Source organism: Seriola dumerili, unplaced genomic scaffold (assembly GCF_002260705.1).
Source record: "Seriola dumerili isolate Sdu_G_001 unplaced genomic scaffold, Sdu_1.0 BDQW01000147.1, whole genome shotgun sequence".
Taxonomy (NCBI): Eukaryota; Metazoa; Chordata; class Actinopteri; order Carangiformes; family Carangidae; genus Seriola; species Seriola dumerili.
Window position 1 is genome coordinate 1766559 of NW_019174402.1, and position 27821 is coordinate 1794379.

The window sequence follows — 27821 nt, forward strand, 5'->3', positions numbered from 1 at the left end:
GGCCCTTTCTCAATGTGGGGACCTCCCAGACAGATCAGTAACGACCCCTAGTTATCAAACAAGTGAATGCTGTGCACATTAAAATTTAAATAGTAAATCTATATATGAATATATAATTTAATTTATATTCTATATAAATGTGTATGTAGAATACAAATAAACATACATTTAATGAATATTACATACTGAGTGTGCAGAGCTATCATGTTGACACCAATTTTCAACTGTTACCATACATGAAACAGGAAGGTGGTGGTGATGTTTTTTCTTATATTGGATTATAAACTACAGTCTTATAAGAGATGCTTTGATAGAGAGGCACAAACATCAAGAGGGGAAAACAAAAATATGTTACCTTTTGCAAGCATACAGATAAAGTCTGTCTACTCATTTATTCACCTACATTGCACTAAACTCCCTTGACCTGAGTATGTTTGGTAATTTAGCCTTCACTGTTATCACTGCTGTATTGCTTCACATATTGGTCATGAACTTTTATAGAGTAAACAGTTTGTGTGATAGTTGTGAGGTGATCGATTCAGATATACATCGACAAGATACGTTCTTTACAATTTAAGAGACTGTTTCAAAACAGTTATAAGATTCACTATGAGTCCGGTTCAAAGTGAATGTGAAAGAGAAAATATATCTCAACCTTGTAAAGTCAGTTTAGTGCATGTCATGCAGGTATATAGGATGGAGGAATTATGTTGCTGTTATGGACACTGAGTATCAAATTTAGTCACATGCACAATCTGCAGTCATTTAAGGTACCTGGAAAAGTAGTATTGTAATTTTCCTACCAAAAAAATGTATCATGTCACCTTTTTTACCAGTCTACAATCTACATTCACGTTATAAGTAATCGATAAAATAAGAGTCTTGGAATTAAATCAGAAAAACAAGCTGCTTTAGTGTGTGAGTAACCTGGACTGTGTCACGAGTTGTCATGTTCATGTTTCTGGTAAGTGACATGATTTTTAGGTCTGACATCACTGTTGTGGACCGTCGTCTCAGTAGGTTTCCAGTCCTCCTGTCCAACAGGCAGGGCAGCGGGGTTTGTCACGTCATGATAATAAGCGAGTAAGAGTGACATCCGGTTTGGGCCGGGAATCATCCAATCAGCGTCGACTCCAGAAGTGCCGGGCCAAATAATATACTTTGGTGCATGTTGTATTGCTAATCAAAACCGAATAAGAGGTAATAACTGGAAACACCATCACCAGAGGAATACAGACAGGACCATACTTACATCCGTCCCATACAACGGGTATGAAGCATGTCGCTTTCCAACAGTGTGAAGTACAATATTAGCAATTTAAGTTGACTCAACTGCGAGCATGCATGTGAACGTTAGCCATTTAGCCTGTTAGCTAACTCTGGAGCGCCATTCATTTTGACAAGTGAAGTATTCTAACAAAGCAAGGAGGGGAAAGAAAATTAGGTTCTTGTAGTATTTGTGACTTTGGCATCTTATTTGCCCTTTGCAGCAACTGAAATTGCCTTTCGGACGGTCTCTTTCTGTTGTCACAATTAAGGCGAGTTCATGAAGTAACCTAGCTAACCAAGGTGCACCGTGCTAACGCTAAGCTATTCTGACAACCACGGCACTCCATGCGCGGGCTGCAGGTGTCAGTCTGTTTACGTCAGCTGTTTAAATCCGCTACCGGTATGTCCTTAATACGCTGACCAACATATATTTCATTCACAGTCTGTTTGGCATGTGCTTGATACTTGATACCTTTATTGTGAAAATGAATGGCTATAGTACAGTGACCTGTAACGAAAGAGACCCTTTTGGGGGATGGAGGTTGAGATACAAATGTTCTTTGTGATAAGTAATCTTGAAATTAAGTTATCATATTTTGGATTTTAGTAGCATGTTCCTTAGTGAATGACTGCTTAAAGACTGCAACCATCAAACATCAGCAGGCTCTTGATACATATACTGGTAATGCGCTGCCAGGCCTGTGCTGCAGTTGTCTTTGCTTCTGTCTTGGTTTGGGGGCTTTCTGCCATCACCATGGTCTTCAGAAAGTGAAATACACTCAAGGCAGGTGACTAATTAACTGCTCGAGAACATTGCCCTTATTGGCACTAAAAAAATTCATTGAGCTTTTTGTCAAGGGGTCCTTGTGCTGCTGCATCTATCTGAGCAGACAAAATGTGTCTGTAACATTCTGTGTTAATTCTGCTGTTTCATTTCATTCTTCAAGTCAAAGAGGGTTTTCTTCAAGTGTTGTCTGTCATGTACCACACTGGTGTTCTGTGCCCTGACTTGCTCACAGTTACTAATACTTACCTAATTATAGGGGATGGCCATATTGGTAAATCCCTCTATCATGTTGTATTTAGTGATATATCCATAAGATATTAAATTAGGTCTAGAAGCTGTTTGTAGATAAAATAAAAATATAAACATATGGTAATGCTGCTTTCTGGCTAATCCAGGGAATTAATTACCTGGCAAATCATGATGCTTCATCACATTGCAAAATGCTCATATTTAATTATTGTGATTTTTTTCAAATGTAGTGAGACACCTTAGTAAAAATCAACTCTTAGACTATTTGCTAAGTCAATGAGCACAGAACCTAAACAAGACAAAAAAATTGCACTGTCACTGTCCAAAATAGTTATTGACCTCACTATTCACTGAGTACTGTATCTTCCATCTACATTTAGATGTAGTCCCAGTATATTGTTGCTGTATTCACTTATTTACACTCTCTTCCTCTCTCTGTGCAGAGGTATGGATGCAGAGGGTTTTGGGGAGCTGCTCCAGCAGGCAGAGCAGCTGGCTGCAGAGACGGAAGCAGTGTCAGAGCTGCCACACGTTGAGAGGAACCTCCAGGAGATCCAGCAGGCAGGAGAGAGGCTTCGATCGCGCACCTTGACGCGCACATCACAAGATGCTGCAGACGTAAAAGCGTAAGAAAAATGTCATGTTCACATGTGGTCACCATCCTGAGTCACAAAAGTCTCATAAACTGTGAGAAGAACAGTTACAATCTATGTGGTCTCACGACAGTTTACCAGTCTGTTGCGACTCAAGGCAGTTCATATATATTGTCTGTTACTTTTTAACTTAAAATAATGTTTTTTGTGCAAGTTGTAATAACTTAATTTCCAAATTTTTCACATCATGCAGCTCTAACTGAACCCCTTACAGCAAGTAACCACTGCATACACATAACATTTAGTGCAGATGTGTGTTCACTGGGAAGAAACCCAGACACAAAGATGGATCTCAGAATCTTAAGAATTGATATTGGATCATTCAAATAAAGATCAAGATTGATTTGATTTTGTTTGTTTTTTTAAACCAGCCCTTTTCATTCTAGAGTAATAGATCCTTGCATATTTAAAATCCAAATATTTGTGACATCTTTCCATTGTTGTCCTGGATTCTGTGTCATGTGTCTGAAGATTGTACCTTTTAATTTTGACATTGACATTCTTAAAGTGGCCATGGATAATATAGTATTAAGCACATAAACTGCCAAATTGTTGATATGAATAAAAAAAAGTTAATTTCACTAAAGTAATTTTCAATGATCCTCTCACATCTGCACATTATTTTGGGGTATGGGCTTCTTAGTTTAGGAAACATGTAAAATAGTTGAATTGAGTTATTTTCACCCATTAAATATTTTATAAATACCATTATTTTATAATTAGTTTTCCTTATAAATGTTTTAACATAAACCCTGAGTAATTTTTATGGAGCTGGTGTGGTGTGATCTTTATAGTACTGCAATAGTTGCAAAGCCTTGTGCGCCCTCTTGTGGGCGTCAAGCACAACTACAGTTCTTTCTAAGTGTTTCTCAGTTTAGTCCTTCAGTCACGTTCATTCATTCTCATCACCTCTCTGTCTCACTCTCAGGTCAATCCTCCTTGGTTCCAGAGGCTTAGACATCTTCCACATTTCTCAGAGGTTGGAAAGTCTAAGTGCTGCTACCACTTTTGAGCCCCTGGAGCCGGTCAAAGACACTGACATACAGGTATGAATGACATAACAGACCATGAGTCCAGATAGCTGCTAGCCTAGCAGCCTTATCACACTCGTATTGATTGTTTCACTAGAGAAACACTAACCAGTGAATTTTTTTTTTTTGTCAAAAGGACACGGTCCATTTTATATTGTTTCAAATGTCAAAATGGTAGCGATTGATGGTACTTGCTCTTGAAGCCATCTTTGGCTGAGCATACGTAATTCAAATTAACCAGAGGATACATTTTTGTTTTTGGGCTAAGGAATAGAAATAATATTACTTGGCTACAGCTGAGAAAGTGTAAGTGCAACAGTAACAAAGTCTCTTAGTTTAGGTCTGGAGGATGAAATGTTACTGAATGTTATTAAGGGACCCTTCAGTGAATAAATCATGAGGAAAACGTTTGCAGCTTGACTAGCAGGCTTTGTTTTTGTTGACCGTGGAGAAAGGTCATTGCAGTTGTCAAAGATGTAGTGATGAGCTCTAATTGTGTAGCAGGGAGAGGAAGAAGTGTTGTGTTTGCGGTAACGGACACTTAATTATCATGACTTAATTACAGCAGATGAAAAAATGGTAGGTTTGCTTCCTGTGGAAATATTATCTGATTATGGACTGAGATTAATGAGCACCTGGTCGACATATGGTGGGAGAAATACTGTCATACAGTCAATTTGTGTTTGCCTTAAATCTGGAAAAAAAAGGTGCCATTTGCTTTCAACATATTTTGGTGTCTTCACTTCAATTAATATATCAAGAAACTGAAGCGAGGATTGATTAAGATTGATTAAGATCAGCAATCAATAAGCAGACAACTCCAGGAAGTAGTAAACCCAGAAAAGTAGCAGAAGCATAAAGCAGTTTCCCCTGTGCCACTAAATCCTTATCCTTAAATCTCATTTTGGTTAAATCTTATGTGCATTAAAATAAGAATAATGCCTAAAATAAGCTTCGTTTTTTAGTAAAAACATGATTCTAGTGTCAGTTGCAGTATTGATTAGCTGCAGCACATATTGGACCAGTCAGTGTTTCTTTGTCTTGAATATTGTTTGCTCCAGTTTAACTCTTTTTTTTTTTTTTCATTGTATCCACTTATTTCTCTTTCTCTGTCCAGCTTTCCTTCTTTTACATTTACTCATCTGTTTTCATTCTTCTTGGTCAAATGGATATCTGCTAGCCTGTGTGGGTTTGACTGACTGACTGACTGACTGACTGACTGGAAGAGCACTTACACAAACACACACACACTCCCCCTCTGCACTTGCTCTATTCCCCTTATTGGTTTATAAGGAGACAGTGCATTACAGTTTGATTTCAGTATAAATGTACTATATCTTGTTCAGTGTTACAGACAAAACCACAGCTCCATTTGATCGACCAGATTCCAGGAAGGTGGTCAAAATAAAATAAAAGTCAGCACAGATAGGAGCACTGTATTGGCATTCATTTTAAAGCCTGTATATTCAGTGATATTATATCCATGTTTTTATTAAAACAAATAACACTGCTCTAAAAAAGAATGCAATGGCCCTTTTAGGTTTTCTCTTAGTGGCTCATTCAACCATAAACACAATGACAACTAAACAGGAGATGATGCAGTCATAGTCTAAATGCATAATGGGCTTTAAGAAAAACTCTCCATCAAATCTGCATTTCAGCGGTATAATGAGCCTTTTGTCCTAACAGTATTTTAAAACATGGCTAAATCAGAGTATTGTGATACAGGATTTTATAATGGACTCCATTATACTGAAAGGTGTTTCTAATATTTTATCTACCTTATCTGCATCTATGTCTGTTCAGTATGAAATACCAAAATAACAGGGAAAACTTCTAGTGTATAATAAATAGACCACTTGGAGAAAACTGAGCCAAGTTCTGAAGAACGTTGCGCTGCATCACAGCAGACTTTTTCTTCTCCTACAGATAAGCATTTAACGTTGTGTTGGCAGAGTCTCAGTCACTTCACATCACTAAGTACATTGAAGAGAAAAGAGGTTAAGTGGTACTGAGATATTACAAGACAGCAGCACGATATTAGATTGACATACCAGGTGTAGGACAAAAGACAACAGCATCACTTTCAGTAAAAAAAATAAGCTGTGTTCCACTAGACTAAACACACATTCTCTGCCATCCAAGACTCATTACACTGTAAAGGCATTGGTCTATCAGTTAAAACTTTGATATCAAAGAAGATGCCCACACACTGTATCATACTGATAAACGCTAGCTGGAAGGTAACTAGAAAAACATACAACTAGACAAAAACTTCTTGAATGACATTACATTTCAAAGATGCAGCAGTGCAGAGCCTGGCGTCAGATGTTTGGGCCTCTGGGCTGTAAAACAGGCCTGTATCAGATACTTACAATCAGCTCGACCAGTGGGTCGATTTTATCAGCTGATATTGGCCGGTATCGCCATATACTGTACGTTGTCTGATATGTGCCAATATGAAAATAATGCAGAAAAAGATGCTTGGGGCAATTTAGAAATGGTGTCATCACATAGTTTGTCTCAGCACTATCTGCAGCACATGTAGCAGAGTCCACTTCACAGCTGAGCAGATGGTGGTGCAGAGTCTTCACTGTGTTGCTAACTGCTTTGTGAAATACATTGCCGAAAAAGTTAATAATCAACAACTTCATAATTTTCCCTTTTCAATATATCTCAAAATTATATAGATTATATATAAAGAATACCGGCCAGTATATTGATATCAGAATTTTTTTCCCCTAAGATCGATGTCAGCATACCCCCCTCCCTCACTCAGACTGAACTTTGAACTGCGAAATCGTTAGACTCTCCGATGTCCAGTTTGAGGCGGTGGAGTTCACCTGTCATTCAGGAAATATTGTATGTTTATATTCTTTTGTACAGTAACTGCATGGCAAAATAATACAAGCAAGTGAGAATACCTAATAATGTCAGTATCAATCAAATCAAATACTGATCATGTGTATCAGATTGTTGCAACCCTACCGTGTATAGTATCTTATTGCTTTGAGTACTCAAACTTCATTGTGTAGCAGCACCAGTGTGTATCTGGTGAGAAACCGTAGAAGGAAATGACACAAAGGCAGTGCAAACATGCTGTCAGTGTTTGTGAATGTGCGCTTGTATAAATGTGTGTATGTATGTTTGTGCATGAGTGAGCTGATAAATGCCTCCTCGTCTCCTGGAACACACACACTTACAGTACTGAGAGCACTGGTGTGTGAGTGATGCGTCTGTATGTGTGGTTGAGCGCAAATTAGTCTAGATCTTACTATAGAAGCCTGTATAGGCACACAGCCCTAGACTTAGCGCTTCATGGACCATGTTTCTTATCTACACATTTAATAAGATGGTTTTTGTTTATTTCTAAATGAGTTATTTTTTCTGTTTCTCTTTATATCTTACCCCTTTGTCAGATGTTTAAGATCTTCTTAAGTTTAAGATCTATTTAAATAATTCAATGGGATGCTTCAGCAAATTTAAATCATTTCATAGCCCAAACACTTCAGAAATAATATTGTATAATTCGTTGTTGTCACTCTTGTGGCCAGGTAGTATATAGAACGTCATGAATCATGGTACACAATTCTGTTGTATTAATCAACATTATGAAGTCATATTTCTGCACAGTCTAAACATATGGATATCACTTAGAAATAGACACTTATATGGATACACGATCTGTCATCAATCAACAGAATATTGATTTGTCAACCTGATTCATAATTTAAGTCATTTATCAATAAAACTGCCAAAAATTTCAGGGTTCCAGCTTCTTAAATGCAAGAATTTGGTGCTTGTCCTCGTCATAACAATGAAGTTAACGCAGTGTTTTGTGGGACGAAACAAAACAAGACATCTGATGACATCACCTCGGACTTGCCTCAATTTTCAATTAATCAAAAAATAAAATAACTGGTATTAATATATTCATAGTGGAAGAAGATCTTCGCGTTATTGTTTTTGTTCCACATTGTCCAAATCATTATTATTTTACACTATTATTTGTATGCTAGAAAGGGTTGGGTAGTAAACAGATTTTATTGATTCTCTCTTTTTTTTTTTTTTTTTTTTACCATTTTTTGTTCTCGTCTCATCTTCAGGAAAGCCAATTCTCTACACCTAAACCTAATCCTACATAACACATCTGTGTACAGATGTGCCTTAGGCTATCACCACATTGTAGATTATTTTACAATTATCCTTGTTTTATTGTCTTTCAGTATGGCATTAGTACTCTATGTTCTGTGTGTTGTAATTGTCACTGATGAAATGCTGTGTTTCATGCGTGACAACCAGGGCTTATTTGTTCTACTGTCATGTATACAAAGGTAAACAGAGGAGGATGACAGACAGAAACAGAGAATGTGAAACAGAGAGACAGGAAAAAATCTGAGAAAGTATATCACATTGGAAAAAATGGATAGAAAAATGAAACTGTAGAAGTGGAAGGCGGAGAGCGATACTGATAGAAAAATGGCGACTGGCTGCAATTTTTTTTATCGTCTCTGTGTCCTCGTCTCACTTTTCACTGTTCCATCTTTCTCTGCCAGGGCTCTATCTCTCTCTGCTTTTCCTCACCTCACTCTCTTTCAGCTGCTGCCTCTGCTCACCCTTTCTTCTCTACTTTACCTTCTTTTCTCTCCGATTTTTTCCTCCCTCTCCCATTTTCATCCTTTCTCTCCCTCCCTTTTCTCTTCTTCTGCCCTCCCCAACCCCATACATACACACACATATCCCTCAGCAGTGATGGCATGCGTTCAGCGGATGCAGTTGGCTAAGCCCAGAGCATCTGCTGAGATAGACGAACAGTACTGACATTGCTTCACAAGATATGTGTGTGTTGTGTGCTGTGTTTGCATGTCTGTATCTGTGTCAGCCCCGATCGATTTCTGGCATATACAGTGTATCTCCATGTGCTTATGAATGAGTGTGTGTGTGTGTAGCGTAGATTTGGCTGCACGTGGCGCATGCATTTTCATCCTTGTCTGTGCTGGCCTGCACATATGAAAGCAGCTTTCTGGCATGTGTGAATGAGTATATGCCGTGTGATCAAGACTACAAGTGTGTATTAACATGCTTGCTTTGTGTGTGCTGTGATAGTCAGCCAGAACATAGGAATGCCCCCCCAACCCCCGCCCACCCCACCCCCCACCCGCATGTGCCTCCCAAACCCTTCATTAACTAAACATGACCCTTAAGAGCATGATTAGCCTCATTTCAAGACAGGATGTCGGAAGCCATCAACCGAGGGGGAAAAAATCCATTACTATAATTGCATTGAGCTGGGGGAGGGAAGAAAGGAAGGATGCATAGATGGATAAAAAAGGAAGAAAATGAGTGGGACTGAGGGAGGGAGGAGGCGGAGGGCCATCAGAGATGCTGGGATGAAGTGAAGGAGGGAGAGAGAGAGAGAGAGAGTGAGAGCGAGAGAGGGTGGAGGATGAGGGCTGAGGGAGTGAGGGGGTGTCAGCTGATGGTAGGAACTGATATTCTATATGAATCCATAGTTCCTTCTCATGGATCCCCCCCTGTGTCTAAGCACTCAGTTGGTACAGCCCTCCGACAATAAAACCACCTCCAGTGAGCCTTGATGTGGCACTTCCACTTGGTTCTCCGGCTCACGCGCAAGAGTCATTGGCCTGCTTTCGAACGGGGAAAGGCTGCAAGCGGACCGCCATGCCGGCTCGACAAGGCACAGGGAACACGCCCCAGCATGGCGGCCACTGCTACTCCCCTGGCACAGCGACACAGAGGGATGGACAGGCAGAGGGGCGATGCAGGTGTCCTGGGCTGTCAAAGCCCAGATACCTGGGCAGACAAAGAAACGAAAAACTATTTTTTTTTTTTTTATTTTATTTTTTTTTTACTCTTTCTTGTCTCATCCTCTCTTCTCATCTGTCTGTCTGTCTGCCAGGCAGGCAGGCGCTCAGCATGAGTGAGTATTGCCCATACACATGAATACGCACACACATACACTCACTCACAGACAGGCATGTGCTTTGTCTGTCAGACTTTTTTTTGTCACCTGTCTGTCCTTCTAAACCTCTAATCTGGTTATGCTACATTGTGTATGGCTGGCAACCATGGCGATGATGATGATGATGATAATGATGACGATTGTATAAATTGATTGTAAACGATTTCAATCAACCATCACTATCTCAAATATATATATATATATATATTCACATATGTGTGAAAATATGCCATAGTATTTTACGTACATATTTTTGCTACACAGGAAGCAAAGGAGTGAAGGGTGGGGTTTCTCTCTGAGACACACACACACACACACACACACACACACACACACACACACACACATACACACACACACACGGCCAGTGGACAGCTCATTGTGTCATGGCAAATAAGGACAGAAAGCCTCCCACTATTACTTTCATGATGACTGGCACAGAAAACAAGGTTTCTTACCCTTATTTCCTCTTTAACTGCTCGTTGACTGTGTCCTTATGTAGCCTTTAGATTCCTCATGACCCTGTATCTCTGAAACACACCGTATCTCTTAGTGTGTGTGATAAGCATAAAGCCATATCGAATGAGTGATAAATCAGACTCCCTGAAGGAGGGCCTGTGTGTGCTGGCACAGAGGATGAACACATGCGTACAGGTTAACGTGTGTGTGTGTGTGTGTGTGTGGAAACACACATTCACCAAATGTATAAATTTAAAGAAGTACTTATGTTACTGTCAAAGAAATGGTCATGTATGTTCTTTGGCTTACAGTAGGGTGTATTTTTAGATATTAGATATATAGATAGATACATATTTATTTTTTAATATCTGCACATTATGACAGAAATTATATATGACAGAGACAAAGATTGAAACTTCCCTCAGTTGTATTTTTCAATTGATGGCAGATTAGTCCTCAGTTTTACCTTCCTACCCACTTCAATATCTAATATCTGTATTAAACAGCAATGGAGTATTTCCTGAATTTTCACCAGTTATTAAATTATTTTTTGTGGCTGTGTTCCTGTTCCTGTAGAAGCTTCTGGGCTGTCTGGCCAGCAGGCTGTGGGTGTTCACAGTGGGTTGCAGATCTCTGAGGATACATAAGACAGGGGTGGGGCAACAGAAAATGTACATCTTTAGATACACCTATTGCCCAGTACTGAATTGATCATAGAAAGTGATATGCACGCATTAGTGTTCTGCCAAAACGTCTTCTTTTTTCGGTCTGAATGTTTCACCGCGGCCCTTTCCTCTACTTTGTGTTTATTTTTAACAAGGAGGAATTGAAGCGTCGACACTGTTTAGTCAGTGGGAAAAATGTTGGGTACAGACTGAATAAGATGCCAAATCTTGCATATTGTTTTAATCAAAATTACATCGCAGTTGTGAAATTAGCAACAATCATTTCATGCCTGTCTGTGATAAAGCTTTTAAATCTTCTCAAAATTTTGTAAGACTGGTAAGCTTCTCCACTGAAACGTGATCCTTAAGTGGGTGGGGGGGACAATATCCAAAGTTAGTAACAGTCCAAAAAAACATTTGACATGTGCTTCTTTTTTAAGTAAAAGCTAAAATCAGTGACAGTTCTTTGTTTGTCGCTGTTAATTTTATTAACCGTAATATCATCCAAACACTTTGAGGCAGAAAGACGTGACGAGGGAAGAGCATTTGTATCTCAGACAAAATGGGAATTTTGGCTACTGCTGTTGGCTAAGTTGTCAGTTTACATTTGGCACAAAAAATGTTGTATAGGCAAAGTCACTGGCAGTGCAAGTGCGGCTGGCAACCACGCCAAAATGACAGCGATGAAAAATTGTTGCCTCCTGTTGTACCCCAGTTAAAACAAAAATGCTGAGCCGACTGCCGAGCAGAGTCATTCAGTGTTACTCAATGTGCCGCCATTGCTTTAGAGCCGTTTGGAAAGTGCAGCCCCCCCCACCCCCACCCCCCCGTCTCTTTCTGGAAAAGATGTCCGTCTCATTTCCCCTCCTCCAATTTACTGGAATAACAGAGTCATCACCATGATTAAAAAAACTCTCTAACTGTCTTCTCTTGTATTGTAGTAGATACATACCACAAGCTCTTGTTACAACTATTTTATTCTATTCTATTCTATTCTATTCTATTCTATTCTATTCTATTCTATTCTATTCTATTCTATTCCCTTTTCCAGTGCAGCTCTCCAGTGAGCGCTGACCTGAGCTCTTCTCTGGTTAGAGTGGTTAAATATAAACCTATTGTCAGCCTCTCCTGGGGAAAAAAGTGAGAGAGAGAAAGACGGGGGTGGGAGGGGTCCAGGGGTATGAGGAATGGACTAAAGGGTTAAACGGGCAGATTGGAGGAGGCAGAAACTTATTTTCCTCCTTAATAGGTTCAAATAGACTAATACAATTTAGCATTTCACCAAGACAGTAAGTTGGACTGTTTTAGCCAAATTCCAGGTAATGTTAGTTTTGCAACTGTAAAACCGAAAGCTTTCACTAACACTTTTGTCCGTCGTGCCGTCAGCAGATTACCAAGATACTAATATCATGCAAGAACCCCCTGTAGCATTGTCCCACCACATTAAAAATACGTATTTGACTGAATCACTGTCCTCCTACATTGGCTCAGACCCTGATTCGGTTTTCAAGATAAGGCATAAGGAAACTTGACTAGTCTAATTGTTTTTCTCCATGAGTGAGTGTCTGACCTGTTTGTGACCTGAATGTGCAGTTTTTTTTTTTTTTTTTTTTTTTTTTTTTTTTTTTTAATTTTAAGGCACATTACTAACCCACTTAGATCTAGAAATCTGCTGTCACTACGACTGAGCAAGGCACACAGTCGTTCATGTCTTTCTGTCTGTGAAGGACCTTGAAGAAAAATGTATGACGTGAAACAAACTGCTCTTGCTTCTGGCTCGAAATGCACACAAGTGCAGTGCGACATGAAAAAAGAGCCACCAGTTATTTTCCATGTAAATCCACACACCTGCAGTAACCATGCTGCAACAGCATGCATCAGTGTCCTATTTTTACGCAGCAGAATATCAGACTTGGTCAGACTTCCTTTTTTTTTTTGTGCGACACATCCCTGCGACTGGTACTTTGACCACTGCTCTTGTCAGGTGATAGCACCTCTTCTTCTGTGGTTTTGTAGATGTCATAATAGACATGGTTAAACTCATTGTTATAGATAGACAGAAGATTACCTGGTTGGATCTGTATAATCCACAAACAGTGTTAAAAAGACATTGTTTAACAAGCAGTATCAAATGTAGCTGGTTCATTTGTCTCTTCAGGTGAGGAATCAAATGAAATCAATCCAAATTTACTTTACAAGCTATACATTATAATTAACATTCTGTTCAGTCCTGGTCATCAGTCCTGCTGCTGCAGCAGCAAGGTAGGTTGGACTAAGCACGTCATGTCCTGCAAAACCAGACAATGTTAAGATGGTTTTTCCCTGGAAAGCACCAGGGTTTTTAGATCATCACATGTAAAAGCTTCTGATTATTTTATCAATTTCAGTTTCAGTTGGAGATCCAGTTCAAGAGTAGCTTTTAATTGCATTTTGATATAGCACAATTCATGAAGGGCAGATTAATTGACCCAGCCAGATCATAGAGTGTCCTTACACTTTTCCAGCTTTCATAAGGTTTCATTTTCAATGCAGTAATTATCGGTCACTCTATTATATTTTGGTATTGGCTTTTCTGCTTCCAGTTTGCCCTGATTTGTCAGGATAAAAGGATGAAAGTGAAGGAGAAGGAGAGGAATGCAATGACAGACAGAGGTGAAGGCTGAGAGCTTGGAAAGAAAGGAAGGGGTGGAAATGAGACTCAAGTGGGCAGAGCAATGAGCAGGTGGGAGAATAGAGGTGCAAGTGAGAGGTGATGAGAAATGAGAGGAGAGATACAAGGAGGAGGGGTGCCAAGAGCACCCACATCCCTGTAGAGAAGAATAATCTCTAGCTGGCTTTGACAAATGCTATGTCTCTTACCAGGTGATTATTCTACAAGCTAAAATGATCCTACATGCTCAAGATGGAAAGACACATGGTGCCAGAAATGTCACCAATAAATTTATATGCCATTATCTGGTAAAGGGAACAACTTTCCGCCAATTTAAGAGGCTATTATGTCAGAAGCAGAAGCACATCTTTCTTGCATAGTAAGGAGTGGCACTACTTAACATCATGGGAAAAAATTTTCACACAGCAGTTCCTAGATGGTGTTCTGGCCTGTAAGTCAACAACGCTGACAAATATTAAATCTATAAAATCCAGATTAGGCTAAATGTCATAAATACTAAGTCCCTAAGTCTTTTAGGGAGTGAAATGTCCTTGTAATAAGTAAAGGAAAACCAAATGAAAAGTCCAATTTAATTCATTGTTTTCTTTGATTGAACTAATTAATTTGTTTCCCTTTTTGTATATTTTCTGCAGCCACAAAAGTGCTCCCATTAATACTGTATGTAGGTCTGTTAATTGTGCAACATTGTCATGATTTTATTTTTGATACCTGACTGAATGATTAATTGAAAAAAGATTAGATTAATAAATAATGAAAATAATTATTTAGCCAGTGAACAGCATTGTATAACATTTTAGTGAAACATTAAACGTGCAGATCTTATCGTTCTTATACATGATTCTAAGGGATTGGTGATGTTACTGAATATGAATCTTGCTTATGATGCAAGATAATCACATATTTATTGTCATTTATTGATTTTTTTTAAATGGTCCTTTTTCCTCAAAGCATTAAAACATTTTCATGTTTGACCAAACCAGTTTAGACAAGGTCATGCCACTGAGGTCTATTATGCAGTTAAATGACCTCAGTGCACTTTTTTCATTCAGTTTTGTCTCCATCTGGCATTATACCAAATATAGTAACAAAGATAAAAACCAAAAACATTTCCATTTCATCGGTTTCATGATCGTAAAGGATTCGTATTGATGTGTCTGCATGTAGAGGAGAGACAATTCGATCATGTTCGCTCCTGTATACTCCAGTTGTTACATAAGTACCACTTACTCACTTGACAGCACAGATCTTGTGTATAAGATAAGTAGTTTTATTATCAGTTGAACAAGATGTGAATAATTACCATGTTCATACAACAGGGCCAGAACAGCGCGGAGTATGTATGCAGCGGCAGCCATCTTGAGTTGACATCAAAATGGAGGCTATGATGACTGCTGTCTCATAGCAAAGTGGTGTGTGAAAAGCATCGACACCGCTCTGGCCTGTCTATACATCTGGATAAAAATGGCGACCATATGTTTGACTAATCCTGACAGTGCATGAGACTGCACATGTCTGAGAAGGGCAAAGAAAATAGGATGGAAAATTGAGACGCTGTTTCTGTCTCCCGTAGAGCAAATGATGGTGCGCCTGCTAAATCTGTCCCTCTAGAACTTGCTGCAGTTTATCGCTGTTTCATTTTGTCCTCACCAGTTGAACTAATATCTCCTGCTTTCTCTCTCTCTCTGTTCCTGTCTCTTCTCCCTCTTTGTTTGTCACTGTGTTACTGTGTATCAACCCCTCTCTCTGTCTGTCTCTCTGTCTGTCTGCCTCTGCCTCGTCCACAGGGCTTCTTGAAGAATGAGAGGGACAACGCCCTCCTGTCAGCCATTGAGGAGTCTCGCCGCAGGGTCAGTATTTTGTCTCATGACGAAAAAGAGATACAGATGGATTACAGAATCTAAATCCTGCGGTGTAGGGACACGGCTCAAATACAGACAGGCCTGCGAAGCCCACATATTAATATTATTCCCATTATTTTTCATTCTTTACCGTGATAATGTTTGAATTTTAAAGGACAAGATACAGTAATTAGACTCTAGTCACATACAGTGTTGTGTGACTCACATTCAGATTAGCATTGTAGTACGCATGAACATTAGCACATCACAATATAGGAACACTTAAAAACCAAATTTGTAGTAATTTCTGCGTGCTGTGATCTCAAAGTCCTTCTGGTGTGAACCTTTAGGGAATAGTTTTGAAATGGCTTCCCTGATGTGCAGAGCTAATAGGCCCTGTGTTTAATTAGCTGCTGTTCCCATTATCTCTCTCCGCTCCCTGAGAGAGGAAAAAGGACTTGTGTGCATGAGTGGAAAAACCAAATGCACTGAAGATTTAAAAGAAAGTGGATGTTAAATGTTCCTACAGATTTCTCTCTGACTGCTGTAGCGTTTACACCACAGAAAAATAACCAATTTAGTCCAAGTCGTCCAGTGTCACAGCAACCATATGAAATGAGTATGATCTCATTTAAATTTAAAGCCTTTTTATCACTGTCAGTCGTAAATGTTTAAGGCCGATGCCACTATAACATTTAAACTAAATCGTATAATGATATATCAGCCAATACTGACCGTGACATGTTACTGTTGAAAGATGAACTTATCGGTGCTCTCTGGTGGACAAACTATGTATGTAGTGAAAACGCTTTCTAAATCACCTCTAAATTTTACATCTTTTTTGGATGTTAAATATCTTTTGACCTATTCTAGCTTTTTCATCTCAGAAATATTTAAAGTTTTGACATCCAGGCAGTGACCAAGTTAACCCAGTAAATGGTGGCTTTAGTCTAGATCTCTGTCTCCCTGAGCTGGAGATTCAATTATCTCACGTTCCCATTATCTCACTTAGAGTCTCTGTGGAGAGTTAAAATAGGCTGCAGTGTGTCCTGGTGGAGTAGTGCAATCTTGACTGAGGTCTGCTGCTAAATCTAGTGTGTGTGTGTGTGTGTGTGTGTGTGTGTGTGTGTGTGTGTGTGTGTGTGTGTGTGTGTGTGTGTCATAGATAGGCCCAATTAACATCAATAGGTCACAGAATGTTTCACTTGTTAGTATTTATTCACTGTAGAACTTGAGCAAATTAAAATCACCACAAAAATTTAGGCACATCTCAAGACATTGGAGATAGGTGCATTAATTCATCACTTGATATTTAGCATATGAGGCAAGGTATTATGTTATACATATATGGACAAGAGTTTGTTTACGGCAACACACCGCTAAACTGTCATTTACATACCTGCTGCCTCAAAATGACTGTTGTCATTTGCAAACACACAAAATGTAGGGATGCCCTTGAACTTGCGCGCTGTAATGCGCTGAGTGTGATCGGATACCTGTTTCCCACCCTCATCTGTTTCAGACGTTCCTGTTGGCTGAGGAGTATCATCGTGAGTCCATGCTGGTCCAGTGGGAGCAGGTGAAGCAGAGAGTCCTGCACACGTTACTCGGAGCAGGAGAAGACGCACTGGACTTCAGTCAAGATGTGGAGGTACAGGACACATGACGCAGAGCTGCTTTAGGAGGAAGAACCTTAGTTACAGGGGACAAAACCAAAGGAGTCTGCTAAACACCTCAGAGGACAAGAGCTAGTTTAGATTTTGTAGAATACTTGCTGCAGGGATTTTTGGAGGCTAAACCCCCTGCTCAAGGCAACATAGCTTCTGTTGTTGGGAAGATACTTCATCAATAAGTTAGCTAATTTGAGGCAGAATTTACTGCCTCTTGGACGCAGCCCCGCACAACCCCGCCTCTGTTTAACAAGATATGCCATAAAAAATGAATACGTTTTCTAAGAGAAAATGGCAGGTCCACCACTGTTGCTCTTTAATAATGAAGAGGGCAGAAGAAATGTTCTCCCTGAGTAAAGTAAAAGTCTTCCGTCCTGTGTATCATCCTGTGGGAACATATGACAGCATGCGTTGGACAACAGGCAGGGAGACACTGTTGTCCGTCTGTCTGAGCTGGAAAGATTTTCAAAATGCAGAATATGCAGCATGAAGAAAAGAAGATTAATATTTCATTTCAATTAGATGCTAATTGATAATGTCACATTAGACACAACTGACAGTATCACTGATGTTTCTAATTGTATTTAACTTGCCACTTGCTTGTGTGCAGCGTGTCTATTAAGTCATGTGTGGCATCTGTCTGTTATAGCCCAGCTTTGTGAGTGAAGTGACAGCTCCAGGAAGGAGTGCGTTGGACAGCGTGGAGGTGGCCTACGGACGACAGGTGAGTCACCTTCGGTCTAATCATTTTGAAGTTCATCAAAACTCCAAGGCAGGGACAGGAAATTTCAGCAAACATGATTAAATTTAGTGTGGACAGTATTTATATTTGATGGAGAATACCACTGGGGGGCGTCAAAGTCAGAAATATCCACTGATTTATCGGTCAGTTCCTGTTACAAACTGTTACAAACATCAGTTTTTTTTTTTTATTATTTTGTTCAAAATAATCATCGGTGACAAAATTTGGAAATTAAGGGAAGACACTGCCATAGTTAATATAGTAAAAGAGATGATATATCTGGTCGTGACAGCTTCCTGTTCATCTTTGAAATTAATTTGCTGCACAACACTCAGATGATTTCAAAATAAAATCCACCCCTTGAATTGTATTTAAAGTGAATTAAACACAGATGTGTCATACTGTTTGTAATGCCTAGTTTGATTGTTGAGTTAAAATGGGGTCACAGCAAGCCAGGAAGTAGCAGATCAAACATATTGATTGATTGGGTGTTAGAGGGGCAATTTTCTCTCTCACTCACTATGTCTCTAGGTCTCTCCACCATCGCTCCCTCCTCATCATCCTGTCTGACCTTCTCTTTTCGCTCCCAGTGTTTGTCTCTGATCTTCTATATGACGCAGTACTTTAAATGTTTTTTCCTCTGACCATGTGTCGACACATCGCATGCGGAGTCATTTGCCTGGTTTTCGTTATCCTCTTTGATGACCTTTTAAACATTTTGATCCTTTTCTTCTTGTTCTTTGTTGTGAACCATTTCACTCGATGGTCATAGCTTTTGCTTTTACTCGTGAGCCCGAGGATGGAGTTTTCTTTCACATTAGCTTGCAGATGTGGAAACTAACTCTGAAAATTTTGGGAGCTACTGTGATCAACGACCTTTTTTATTTTTTCTCTTTCTCCTCTTTTATCACCGCCCATGTCTCCCTCAGATCTACATTTTCAATGAGAAGATAGTAAATGGTCACATTCAGCCTAATCTGGGAGACTTGTGTGCTTCTGTAGCAGAGAGCCTGGATGACAAGGTAAGAACATTGACTGTCACATCTGCTGTCAACATAAGATTAACTATTGTTTTCAGATGTAGCAATTTTGCCCTCTGCAGAAAATATAGGTTACTGTCACTCCATGTGTCTTCTCTGTGCGCGTACCTGTGCCCTTCCCGCTCTCCTCATTTCAGAACGTATCAGACATGTGGCTGATGGTGAAGCAGATGACGGATGTGCTGCTGGTTCCAGCTAAAGACACGCTCAAGAGTCGCACTTCAGTTGAAATGCAAATGGCCTTTGTACATCAGGCGCTCAGCTTCCTTGAGAACAGGTAACTGTGCTCGGTTTTTTTTTTGTTTTCATCAAGTCTAAAGTCCAGTGGTTGGTGGATATGAAGTAGTCTAAAATGAAGCTTAACTCCAGCATGGCGATGTACTCTATATATATATGTGTGTGTGTGTGTGTGTGTGTGTGTGTGTGTGTGTGTGTGTGTGTGTGTGTGTGTCTCTTCCCTCACAGTTACAAAAACTACACCATGGTGACAGTATTTGGGAACCTCCATCAGGCCCAATTAGGAGGGGTGCCAGGAACGTACCAACTAGTCCGCAGTTTCCTCAACATTAAACTACCAGGACCGCTGCCAGGCATGCAGGTAACACACACACACACACTTTTGAATGCTTTTGGGTAAATGAAACCATCACCTGCACCACACAGACGGGCTACTTGCTAAAGCTGAAATGCAACCAAATTTGCCAGCTGTCAAGCTCTTTGGTAAACCTGCCAGTTGTAACCCACTAACAGTGAATTTGAGAACATATAACTGCTAAATATCAAGATCCTAATCTACAATAAATGATATCCTGGCTGGCTGATATATATGACCATGACTTGATTCATTTATCAGAAAAATATCTAAGATGAAACATTTTCTTCAAGCTTTCATCTACAAAAACAGCGTAGTTTGTTAAGTCAGCCGCTGCTATCATAGTGTAGTTACCGACAGTGCCCAGAACACATTCAGCCTACACTGGTTTATTTTTGATTGATGAGAAGTGGCAGTGTTTTGACCATAGGGTCATGTGGTTTACCAAAGTATAGTTGCCTGCATTTCCAAAGGCAACAGTAAGAATGACGGGGTGCTCACAGTTATGAAGTAGTAAACTACAGGTGAATGCAAAGTGCTCTAGAAGTTAAACTGGTGAACTGTAGACAATTTAGAAGCCTCAGGGCTTCATCTGCAAACACTTGCAACGAGCCAAGGACAGAGTTAAAATGCCTTCCTATTACAGTAAAGGCCTGGAGTAAGCCCAGAGGCTTCCCCTTTGTCCATAGTTGCTTCCTGCTAAACTCCTGTGGAGGCCAGTTACTGCACAAATGATGTAACTAACATGATAATCCTGGTCATGCCCTGTTTGCAACCAAAAGTGACATTTATGCTGAGAAACTAAGAATGTATGTGCATGCAACAGGACGGGGAGATAGAGGGCCACCCAGTGTGGGCTGTGATCTACTACTGTCTGCGTTGTGGAGACCTGAATGCAGCCATGCAGGTGGTGAACAGAGTGCAACATCAGCTGGGAGACTTCAAGACCTGGTTCCAGGAGTACATGAACAGCCCCGACAGACGGTGAAAACAGTTTTTATGTTGTGATGTCTATATAGGTCAAGGAAGTTCAAATTGTATTTAAATCTCTTCCTTCTCCTCTCATCTTATTTTGTCTCCTCTCTTCAGCCTTTCCCCAACTTCAGAGAACAAGCTTCGTCTCCACTACCGCAGAGTGCTGAGGAACAGCGCTGACCCCTACAAGAGAGCCGTCTACTGCCTGATTGGAAAATGTGACATCAGTGATAACCATGGAGAGGTGGCAGACAAGACTGAAGACTACCTCTGGCTAAAGGTACAGTATACTAAACCATTAAAAACATAGTTAGTTCCAAAGCATCACTGCTGGCAATCCTTAGTGTAGGTCATCTAGATAGATAGTTAGATAGATACTTTAATCACCCCCTTGGGGAAATTCAAATGTCCAGCAGCTCGCACGTATATGCAGTTTAGATTTAATTAGATTAGTTTAGTTTAGATTAGATCCACTATCTCACTTCTTTGTTTTGTTTTTAGTAAAGCAAGTCTTCTTTGAGCCAAAGTTTACATAGTGTGTACCCTGTTTTGTCCTTGCAGTTGAACCAGGTGTGTTTTGATGATGACGGCAGCAGCTCTCCTCAGGACAGACTGACCCTGCCACAGCTACAGAAACAGCTGCTGGAGGACTACGGTATGTAACGGCTTCCATCTCGTTTCCCTACTGTAAATTCTCACTTGAGAAATTTCCTCAACAGAGAAACACAGGAGTCTCCTGGATAATTTAACAGCACTTAAGCAAACGGCTATGAATATTTCAGCTTTGTTTCTGAAAAATCATCTTATTTTTTCTTCAGTTTGGTTTGTAGGACAGCTCTAAATACTACAGAACCCATGAGCCTCAGCAGCTGTTGCTATGGACAACAAGCCAGCCAGAGTGACTCAGAGCTGTAGCAAATTCAGAGCGCTTTGGCATAGTACACAGGAACAAAAGTTCATGAGTTTGAGGAAAACAGAGCGGGAATTTGTTTGTGAACTGATTTTAAAGTGTGAAATGTAGAAATAGCTTCACAGTTGCTCATCTTTTCTTCTTATGATTCAGCTGGGTGCTACGGCTGCCAGTCACCTGCTGCCTCCCACTTTGTCTCTCTGTAGGTCTTCTGAAATACCTTCAGTGAAGTAGAAGGAAACGGCTGTAGGTGAAACTCATGTGGGACTGAGATTGGATAAAAGAAATTAATCATAAGAATTCAGTATGCTTGAAACAAACTAGGACGTGCAATGTGTCACCTGACCACACCTCTCTCTGAGAGCTCAGTGTCCTTGATGTTCCAACACAATGAATATTACAAGACAGGACAAGGGGCACACTTTTGAATAGTCCCTCCTTGAAGGTAGTCATGCTGCTGCACACAAGGAAGGTGATGGAAGTAGTTGTGTGAGAGGCTGAGTGATCATTATGTTTCGAAAACTTAAATTTCCACCTAATGTCACGAATGCAAATACAGAGTAAACATGTCGTTCTCGCAACATCTCCCAACAGCCATTTGAATGACAGAAAACTCAAGTGAAGCATGAGCTTGTCAGACTTTGACCTTGATTCTTCACCTCACTTCATTTCAAAATAAAGCTACCCACTTAAACCACTCCGAACGCATACAAAAGGAGAGCATGAGGGCATTAGGCCTTCTCTCCCACAGATTCAGAAAGCACAGTTTTCTCCCGTGGGTGCTGTCTTCTCCACAGGCCGATCCTGCTCCGTTCAGATAAGACAGCACTCCTCTCTCTCCGTAGCCCTCACCCTCTCCCAAGTCCCCTCTCCCAATTCCCTTTGCTCAGTGGGAAATACAGCCTGAAGCCTCATTCTGTTTTCTCCCTGCTGCGCAGCTCCCTCAGTTGTCTGGCACTATGTCCCTCGCTGTCCTCCATCTTGCTTCACAGCAGGATGTAAAGCCCAAAGCCTCTCTTTATTTCTCTTACATACTGCCAATGCTCCGCAGCCTCGTCTGTTCTCCGCTTCTCTGTACCTCATTTGCTGCATCTCGGTCTTCTCCTTTTATTCTTTATCCCTATTTTTCCTCACACCTGCACCACTGATTTCCCTCCTTCCTCCCACTGATTTTCGTCCTCTTTCACATGTTGTCCCCCTCGCATGCGCATTTGTTCTTTCTCATTTCTAGTTTGTGCACTCTGCTGCAACACCCCCTCACTCCCTCACTCTTATCTCTCCTCCTTCGTCCTTTTTCCTCTCTTCAGTGCTCTCTCCCTCTCTCTCTTCTTCTCTCATACGCTCTCGTTTTTTGAACTAAAGTGCTGTAAGTCTGAGATAAGGCTATAAAATGGCTGACATGGTCCACCCTGTTCTGCTACCCAAAGTTTCAGCCAGCAAGAGGATTAAGAATTATAATTAAAAAGTAAACTTGATGACTAAGTACCTGCACTAGACAAAATGTTTTCAAAATAATTCTTACATGTTAGTTGCCGTAGAAACTATCAAAATTTGACATGGTATGTCTTGACAAAGTTAGACTGGTGTCATTAGATGGCGGTTACACTTCAGTGCTTTGTGACACTAATCTTAGGTGCTCACCTTGAAACTGTAGTGATTGTATAGAGCAACAACAACAAGATTAACAAAGGCAAGTCAAATCAGTTTTATTTATATATCCCTATTTCACAAATCAAAAAATGCACTTAATACCTTTTTATTAAATTTCCTCAAAGTCTTCACTATGTATATTATATGAGTCTGGACAGACATGGACGTGAACTGCATGTTTAATTAATACAGAAATACTTTATTTTATTTTTTATTAAAGGGTTTCCCGTGACGTTTCTTTCTGTCACTTCTTTTGTCCAACAGGGGAGTCCCATTTCTCCGCAAGCCAGCAGCCCTTCCTGTATTTCCAGGTGTTGTTCCTGACGGCTCAGTTTGAGGCGGCGGTGGCTTTCTTGTTTCGTGTCGAGAGACTGCGGAGTCATGCCGTGCACATGGCGTTGGTCCTGTACGAGCTACGGCTGCTGCTTAAGTCGTCCGGCCAAAGCGCTCAGCTGTGTGAGTGTGATCACCTTTCATTTTGGAAGGTAATGAAGACACTTGAGAAAAACAATTTGATTAAACACAATTGTGTTCACCTGTTCTGTGTGTAGTGAGTCAGGAGCCTGGGGATCCTCCCATGGTGCGCCGCCTCAACTTTATCCGCCTGCTCATGCTTTACACTCGCAAGTTTGAGTCCACTGATCCACGGGAAGCCCTGCAGTACTTCTACTTCTTACGGTAAATAATCCCACACTCTCACTCTCACAAGCACATCCTGCTCGGTGATTTTTTTTGTTGGTTTGTTTGTTTTTCACCCCATATTATACAGATAGTTGGTGAAGGGAGAGGCAATAATATGATAAACATTATCAGCCAGATTCAGTTATAGCTTCTATTAAATGATAATTACTTTAATTCCTGCTTGTAATTCACACTGTATGTGTCTTTCTGCAGCAATGAGAAGGACAGCCAGGGAGAAAACATGTTCATGCGCTGCGTCAGTGAGCTTGTTATCGAAAGTCGAGAGGTGAGTGACCCACGTTTACACCAACGCCCTCTGGAGAAGATGCCTATACAGTCTTTTAACCCCTGTGAGCACGGTTAACACAGCTGGAGCCAATACCAAGTGCCCACTAGATGACAGTTGCACCCCAGCAAAGAGCTATTATAGAGCGTTGGTTCTTTTAAGAGGGTCACAGTATTTCCATGTAATTGCTCTGCTGTGTTTCTGGCCTCATCCTATACATCGGACGTGTGCAGTTATTACATCATCATCATTTCATCAACATCAGGATGTAGATAACATAAATTAATGACAGGTGGGCTGTGGCTTAAAACAAAACTAGATGGAGAATGAGACTTATTGCAAACAAATCGAGTAAAACTACCAATTTTGAATGGACATAGAAATGTGGCCAAAATACTGCTACACTTTATACACCTACTGGTAATGAAAGTATTGTCACTGTTTTTGTACTAGTTGGACTTAGACCATCATTAAACATAGGTTGAGCAAGATGTTTTGTTCTTTATCTTTGTAAATATAAGTGGACAAAATGTGGGTGTGGAAAAACCTTTCAGTTTTAATGCAATACAGTAAAACATCACCACAGACGTCACTCTCCAAAATGACCACAGAGTTGAACCTAAACCTCTTTTTTTTTTTTCAAAAGTAACTGACTTTGATAAATAAATAACAACGATGAATAAATTTCAGGGCTGATGTCTTGGTTTGCATTTTATTCTACTGGTGTACCTACAGTATTTCCCTGTTGTCACAGTGTAAACTTTACATGTTTTTGATATAGTTGTTTTGACTTTGTCTCTTTTACAGTTTGACATGCTGCTGGGAAGATTAGAGAAGGACGGCAGCAGGAAGGTAGGCAGGTTATGCCTTTGGTCGCTCTAAGTCCTCCTCCCATCTCTCCTGTGGTTATTGTGTTGCTATTGCTTGCATTTACCTCTCACCTGCTCTCCAGCCATGTATTTCTCTCTCTCTATTGTTGCTTCACATTTCTCCTCTGTCACTCCTCTCTTCACTCTATTTGACGGCTTCAGTCAGTCAGACGTGGTCAGAAATCTTCCCTTTGTTCAACACGCCTCCCACATGTTTCGACATTTCCCCATTTAGCAGTGCTCTGTTACACTGTCATGGATCAAAAAGCTCTTCACAAAGCTTCATTGTAGCCTCTGCTTCCAAAGTTTCTTGACATTTCTCACAGTGTTTGCTGAACTCTGTAAGATGTGATATTTCCCCCCCTCATATTCAAATCGCTGCATGTTTCATCCCACCCACATGACAGACACACCGTGCGGAGTCTGACATTGTTAAAGTCTTGTGAATACTCTTCAGTCGAGGGTTGCTCTACAGTGCGTCAACTACAGAACTCATGGGATGTTAAATTGTGACTGCAGTGTTGGTTTATGCTGCTGTATATACATAGACCTTTAAAGGAGGCTGGTATTTTACAGTATATGACTGTAAGACTGTTACATACATACATACGAATGGCAGTTTTGTTGAGCTATGCTGGGTGGCTGCTGAAGTGTTAGTCAGCCTGTCACTTGCACTTGTTATAATCAAAACACTTTCTTCACCATGAACCGGCTCACAGGCATTTAATTCTGACTAAGGCTAACAGGTCCCCATTTTAGACTGTTAAAATTTCTCTTCTTTGTTCAAATCAAACCAGTCCACTGATCCTCTGCGCTACCATCAGAAGTAGAACAGTATTCTCTGTAGTATTCTCAGTCTCACTCTGATCTCCCTTCCTCCTCTCTTTAGCCTGGAGTCATAGATAAGTTTGCCGGGGACACCAGAGCTATCATCAGTAAAGTGGCTCTAGAGGCAGAGAACAAGGGCTTGTTTGAGGAGGCAGTCAGACTCTTCGAGCTGGCCAAGGTGAGCAGACCTTTTCTTGGTGACCTTTGCATCCACATGCTGCGCCACAATATTTGCGAAGAACTGCTGTTGAATCCATTCACTGTTTACTTTCACCTCCCCTGTCCTTTTCTCTTTTTGTTTGTGTCTGTGTAGAACCCGGACAAGGTGCTGGAGTTGATGAACAGACTGTTGAGTCCGGTCATCGCCCAGGTCAGCGCTCCTCAGTCCAACAAGGAGAGGCTAAAAAACACTGCAGTGGCCATTGCTGAGAGGTAACAACACATGCACCGTGGACTAGTCTGAATCAAGTCAAGAGCATCCTGTAAATGCATAAACCTTGAATGGTTTTCTCTTGCCACTGCAGGTATCGTTCTCAAGGCATAGCAGGAGAGAAGTCAGTCGATAGTACTTTCTACCTGCTCTTAGACCTGATGACATTCTTTGATGAGTACCACGCAGGTCACGTCGACAGAGCCTATGACGTGAGTACAGCTGTGATCGTATAGGGAGGGGGCTGATGTGAAGAACTGGCCCAAAGTCCCTCTGTTCAGTACATTCATCATCAGTCATTTCACAGCCATCAGGTTGTAATAAAATGTTGTCATACATCTAGTATGTGATACCCTGATTACTATATTGTATTGACGATACCGTGTTGAATACATATACAGTTCCTTTGTTAATGTTCTCTGTTTCTCTGTCAGGTGATGGAGCGTCTAAAGCTCCTCCCTCTCAGTCAGGACAGTGTAGAGGAGAGAGTGGCGGCTTTCAGGAACTTCAGTGATGAGGTGGGATCGGTTTCTGAACGCTCAAAAAAGGCACATTCAGACTCTCTCACGACACGCAGCTTTTGTCTTTTTCTCTTTCTCTAAACTTCCTCTGTGTCTCCAGGTGAGGCACAACCTGTCCGAGGTGCTGTTGGCCACCATGAACATCCTGTTCACCCAGTACAAACGCCTGAAGGGGGCGCCAGCGGGCACACCAGGACGACCACAGAGGACCATAGAGGACAGAGACATGGTGAGAGGCCAGAATCTAGTCCATTTGAAGCTCTTTGAATTTCCTTTTATGTGTGAATTGTGCTTTATTAATCAAGAGTCAAATCAAGACTGGACTTTATGTAGATAGATATTTCCAATCAATCTCTGTTGTGATACACATTTAGAAGTACAGAAGCAGTTTGTTCTTCTAGTGGCAGCATGTTAACGCTTCAAATGTCTTTTAAACAGCAACTGCGCAGCCAGGCCAGAGCCCTGATCACCTTTGCTGGTATGATTCCCTACAACATGGCCGGGGACACCAACGCAAGACTGGTGCAGATGGAATTACTGATGAACTGAACATCCACACACACACACACACACACACACTCACACACACACACACACACACACACACACACACACACTCACACACACTCACACACACACTACTGGATACACAATCATACACACACTCATTTGTCTGCCATTTTGTTTTGTATAGGCCACTATATTCATCAGTGTGTCAACAGATACGTCTTTATATCACCTGTTCCCGTCGTCAGTTCTCTGTTTTTGTTCTGTTGTTTTTCCCATTTTGTTGTTTCATATTTGTATCTTTGATGATTTGGAATAAAAAAAAATAAGTGTACTTTTCAGTTGCCTTTTTATTTGAAAACACCTTATTTTTTATTTTCATTCAGCCTTTTCTTTTTTTTTTTATTCATTTGCCTCATTTTACCTCATGTTTTTACCATAATTGTCGCACACGCAGAGCAGTCAGTCGTTTTAATTGGACACACTATCAGTTCTCCGTTTTATAATGGTTCCAG

At 40.6% G+C, this 27821-nt stretch overlaps 1 protein-coding gene across 2 annotated transcripts; it reads left to right on the plus strand.

The window, feature by feature from the left end:
• The first annotated feature begins 1113 nt into the window (after nt 1–1113).
• Nucleotides 1114–27420, plus strand: nup93 (nucleoporin 93). 2 transcript variants are annotated; one of them, XM_022749894.1, is made up of 22 exons: nt 1114–1270; nt 2749–2931; nt 3887–4004; nt 15552–15614; nt 17128–17256; nt 17925–17999; nt 18947–19039; nt 19195–19334; nt 19523–19655; nt 20476–20633; nt 20739–20904; nt 21186–21279; nt 23449–23640; nt 23736–23862; nt 24079–24151; nt 24959–25003; nt 25910–26026; nt 26162–26280; nt 26373–26490; nt 26713–26796; nt 26900–27028; nt 27238–27420. In XM_022749894.1, exons 2-22 carry the CDS (start codon nt 2753–2755, stop codon nt 27346–27348), a joined length of 2463 nt encoding a protein of 820 aa, XP_022605615.1. In that variant the 5' UTR covers nt 1114–1270; nt 2749–2752; the 3' UTR covers nt 27349–27420. The 2 variants fall into 2 exon arrangements, with proteins under 2 accessions (XP_022605615.1, XP_022605616.1); XM_022749895.1 differs by having other exon boundaries at nt 1139–1200.
• Nucleotides 27421–27821: the final 401 nt, after the last annotated feature.

What these genes read in the sequence shown, in the direction of transcription:
- nup93 (XM_022749894.1), top strand. Translation starts at nt 2,753, where the DNA reads ATGGATGCAGAGGGTTTTGGGGAGCTGCTCCAGCAGGCAGAGCAGCTG. An exon ending in AGGTGGCCTACGGACGACAG is followed by an intron (nt 18,000 to 18,946) that starts GTGAGTCACCTT and finishes TGTCTCCCTCAG; the next exon opens with ATCTACATTTTCAATGAGAA. An exon ending in GACTCTTCGAGCTGGCCAAG is followed by an intron (nt 26,027 to 26,161) that starts GTGAGCAGACCT and finishes GTGTCTGTGTAG; the next exon opens with AACCCGGACAAGGTGCTGGA.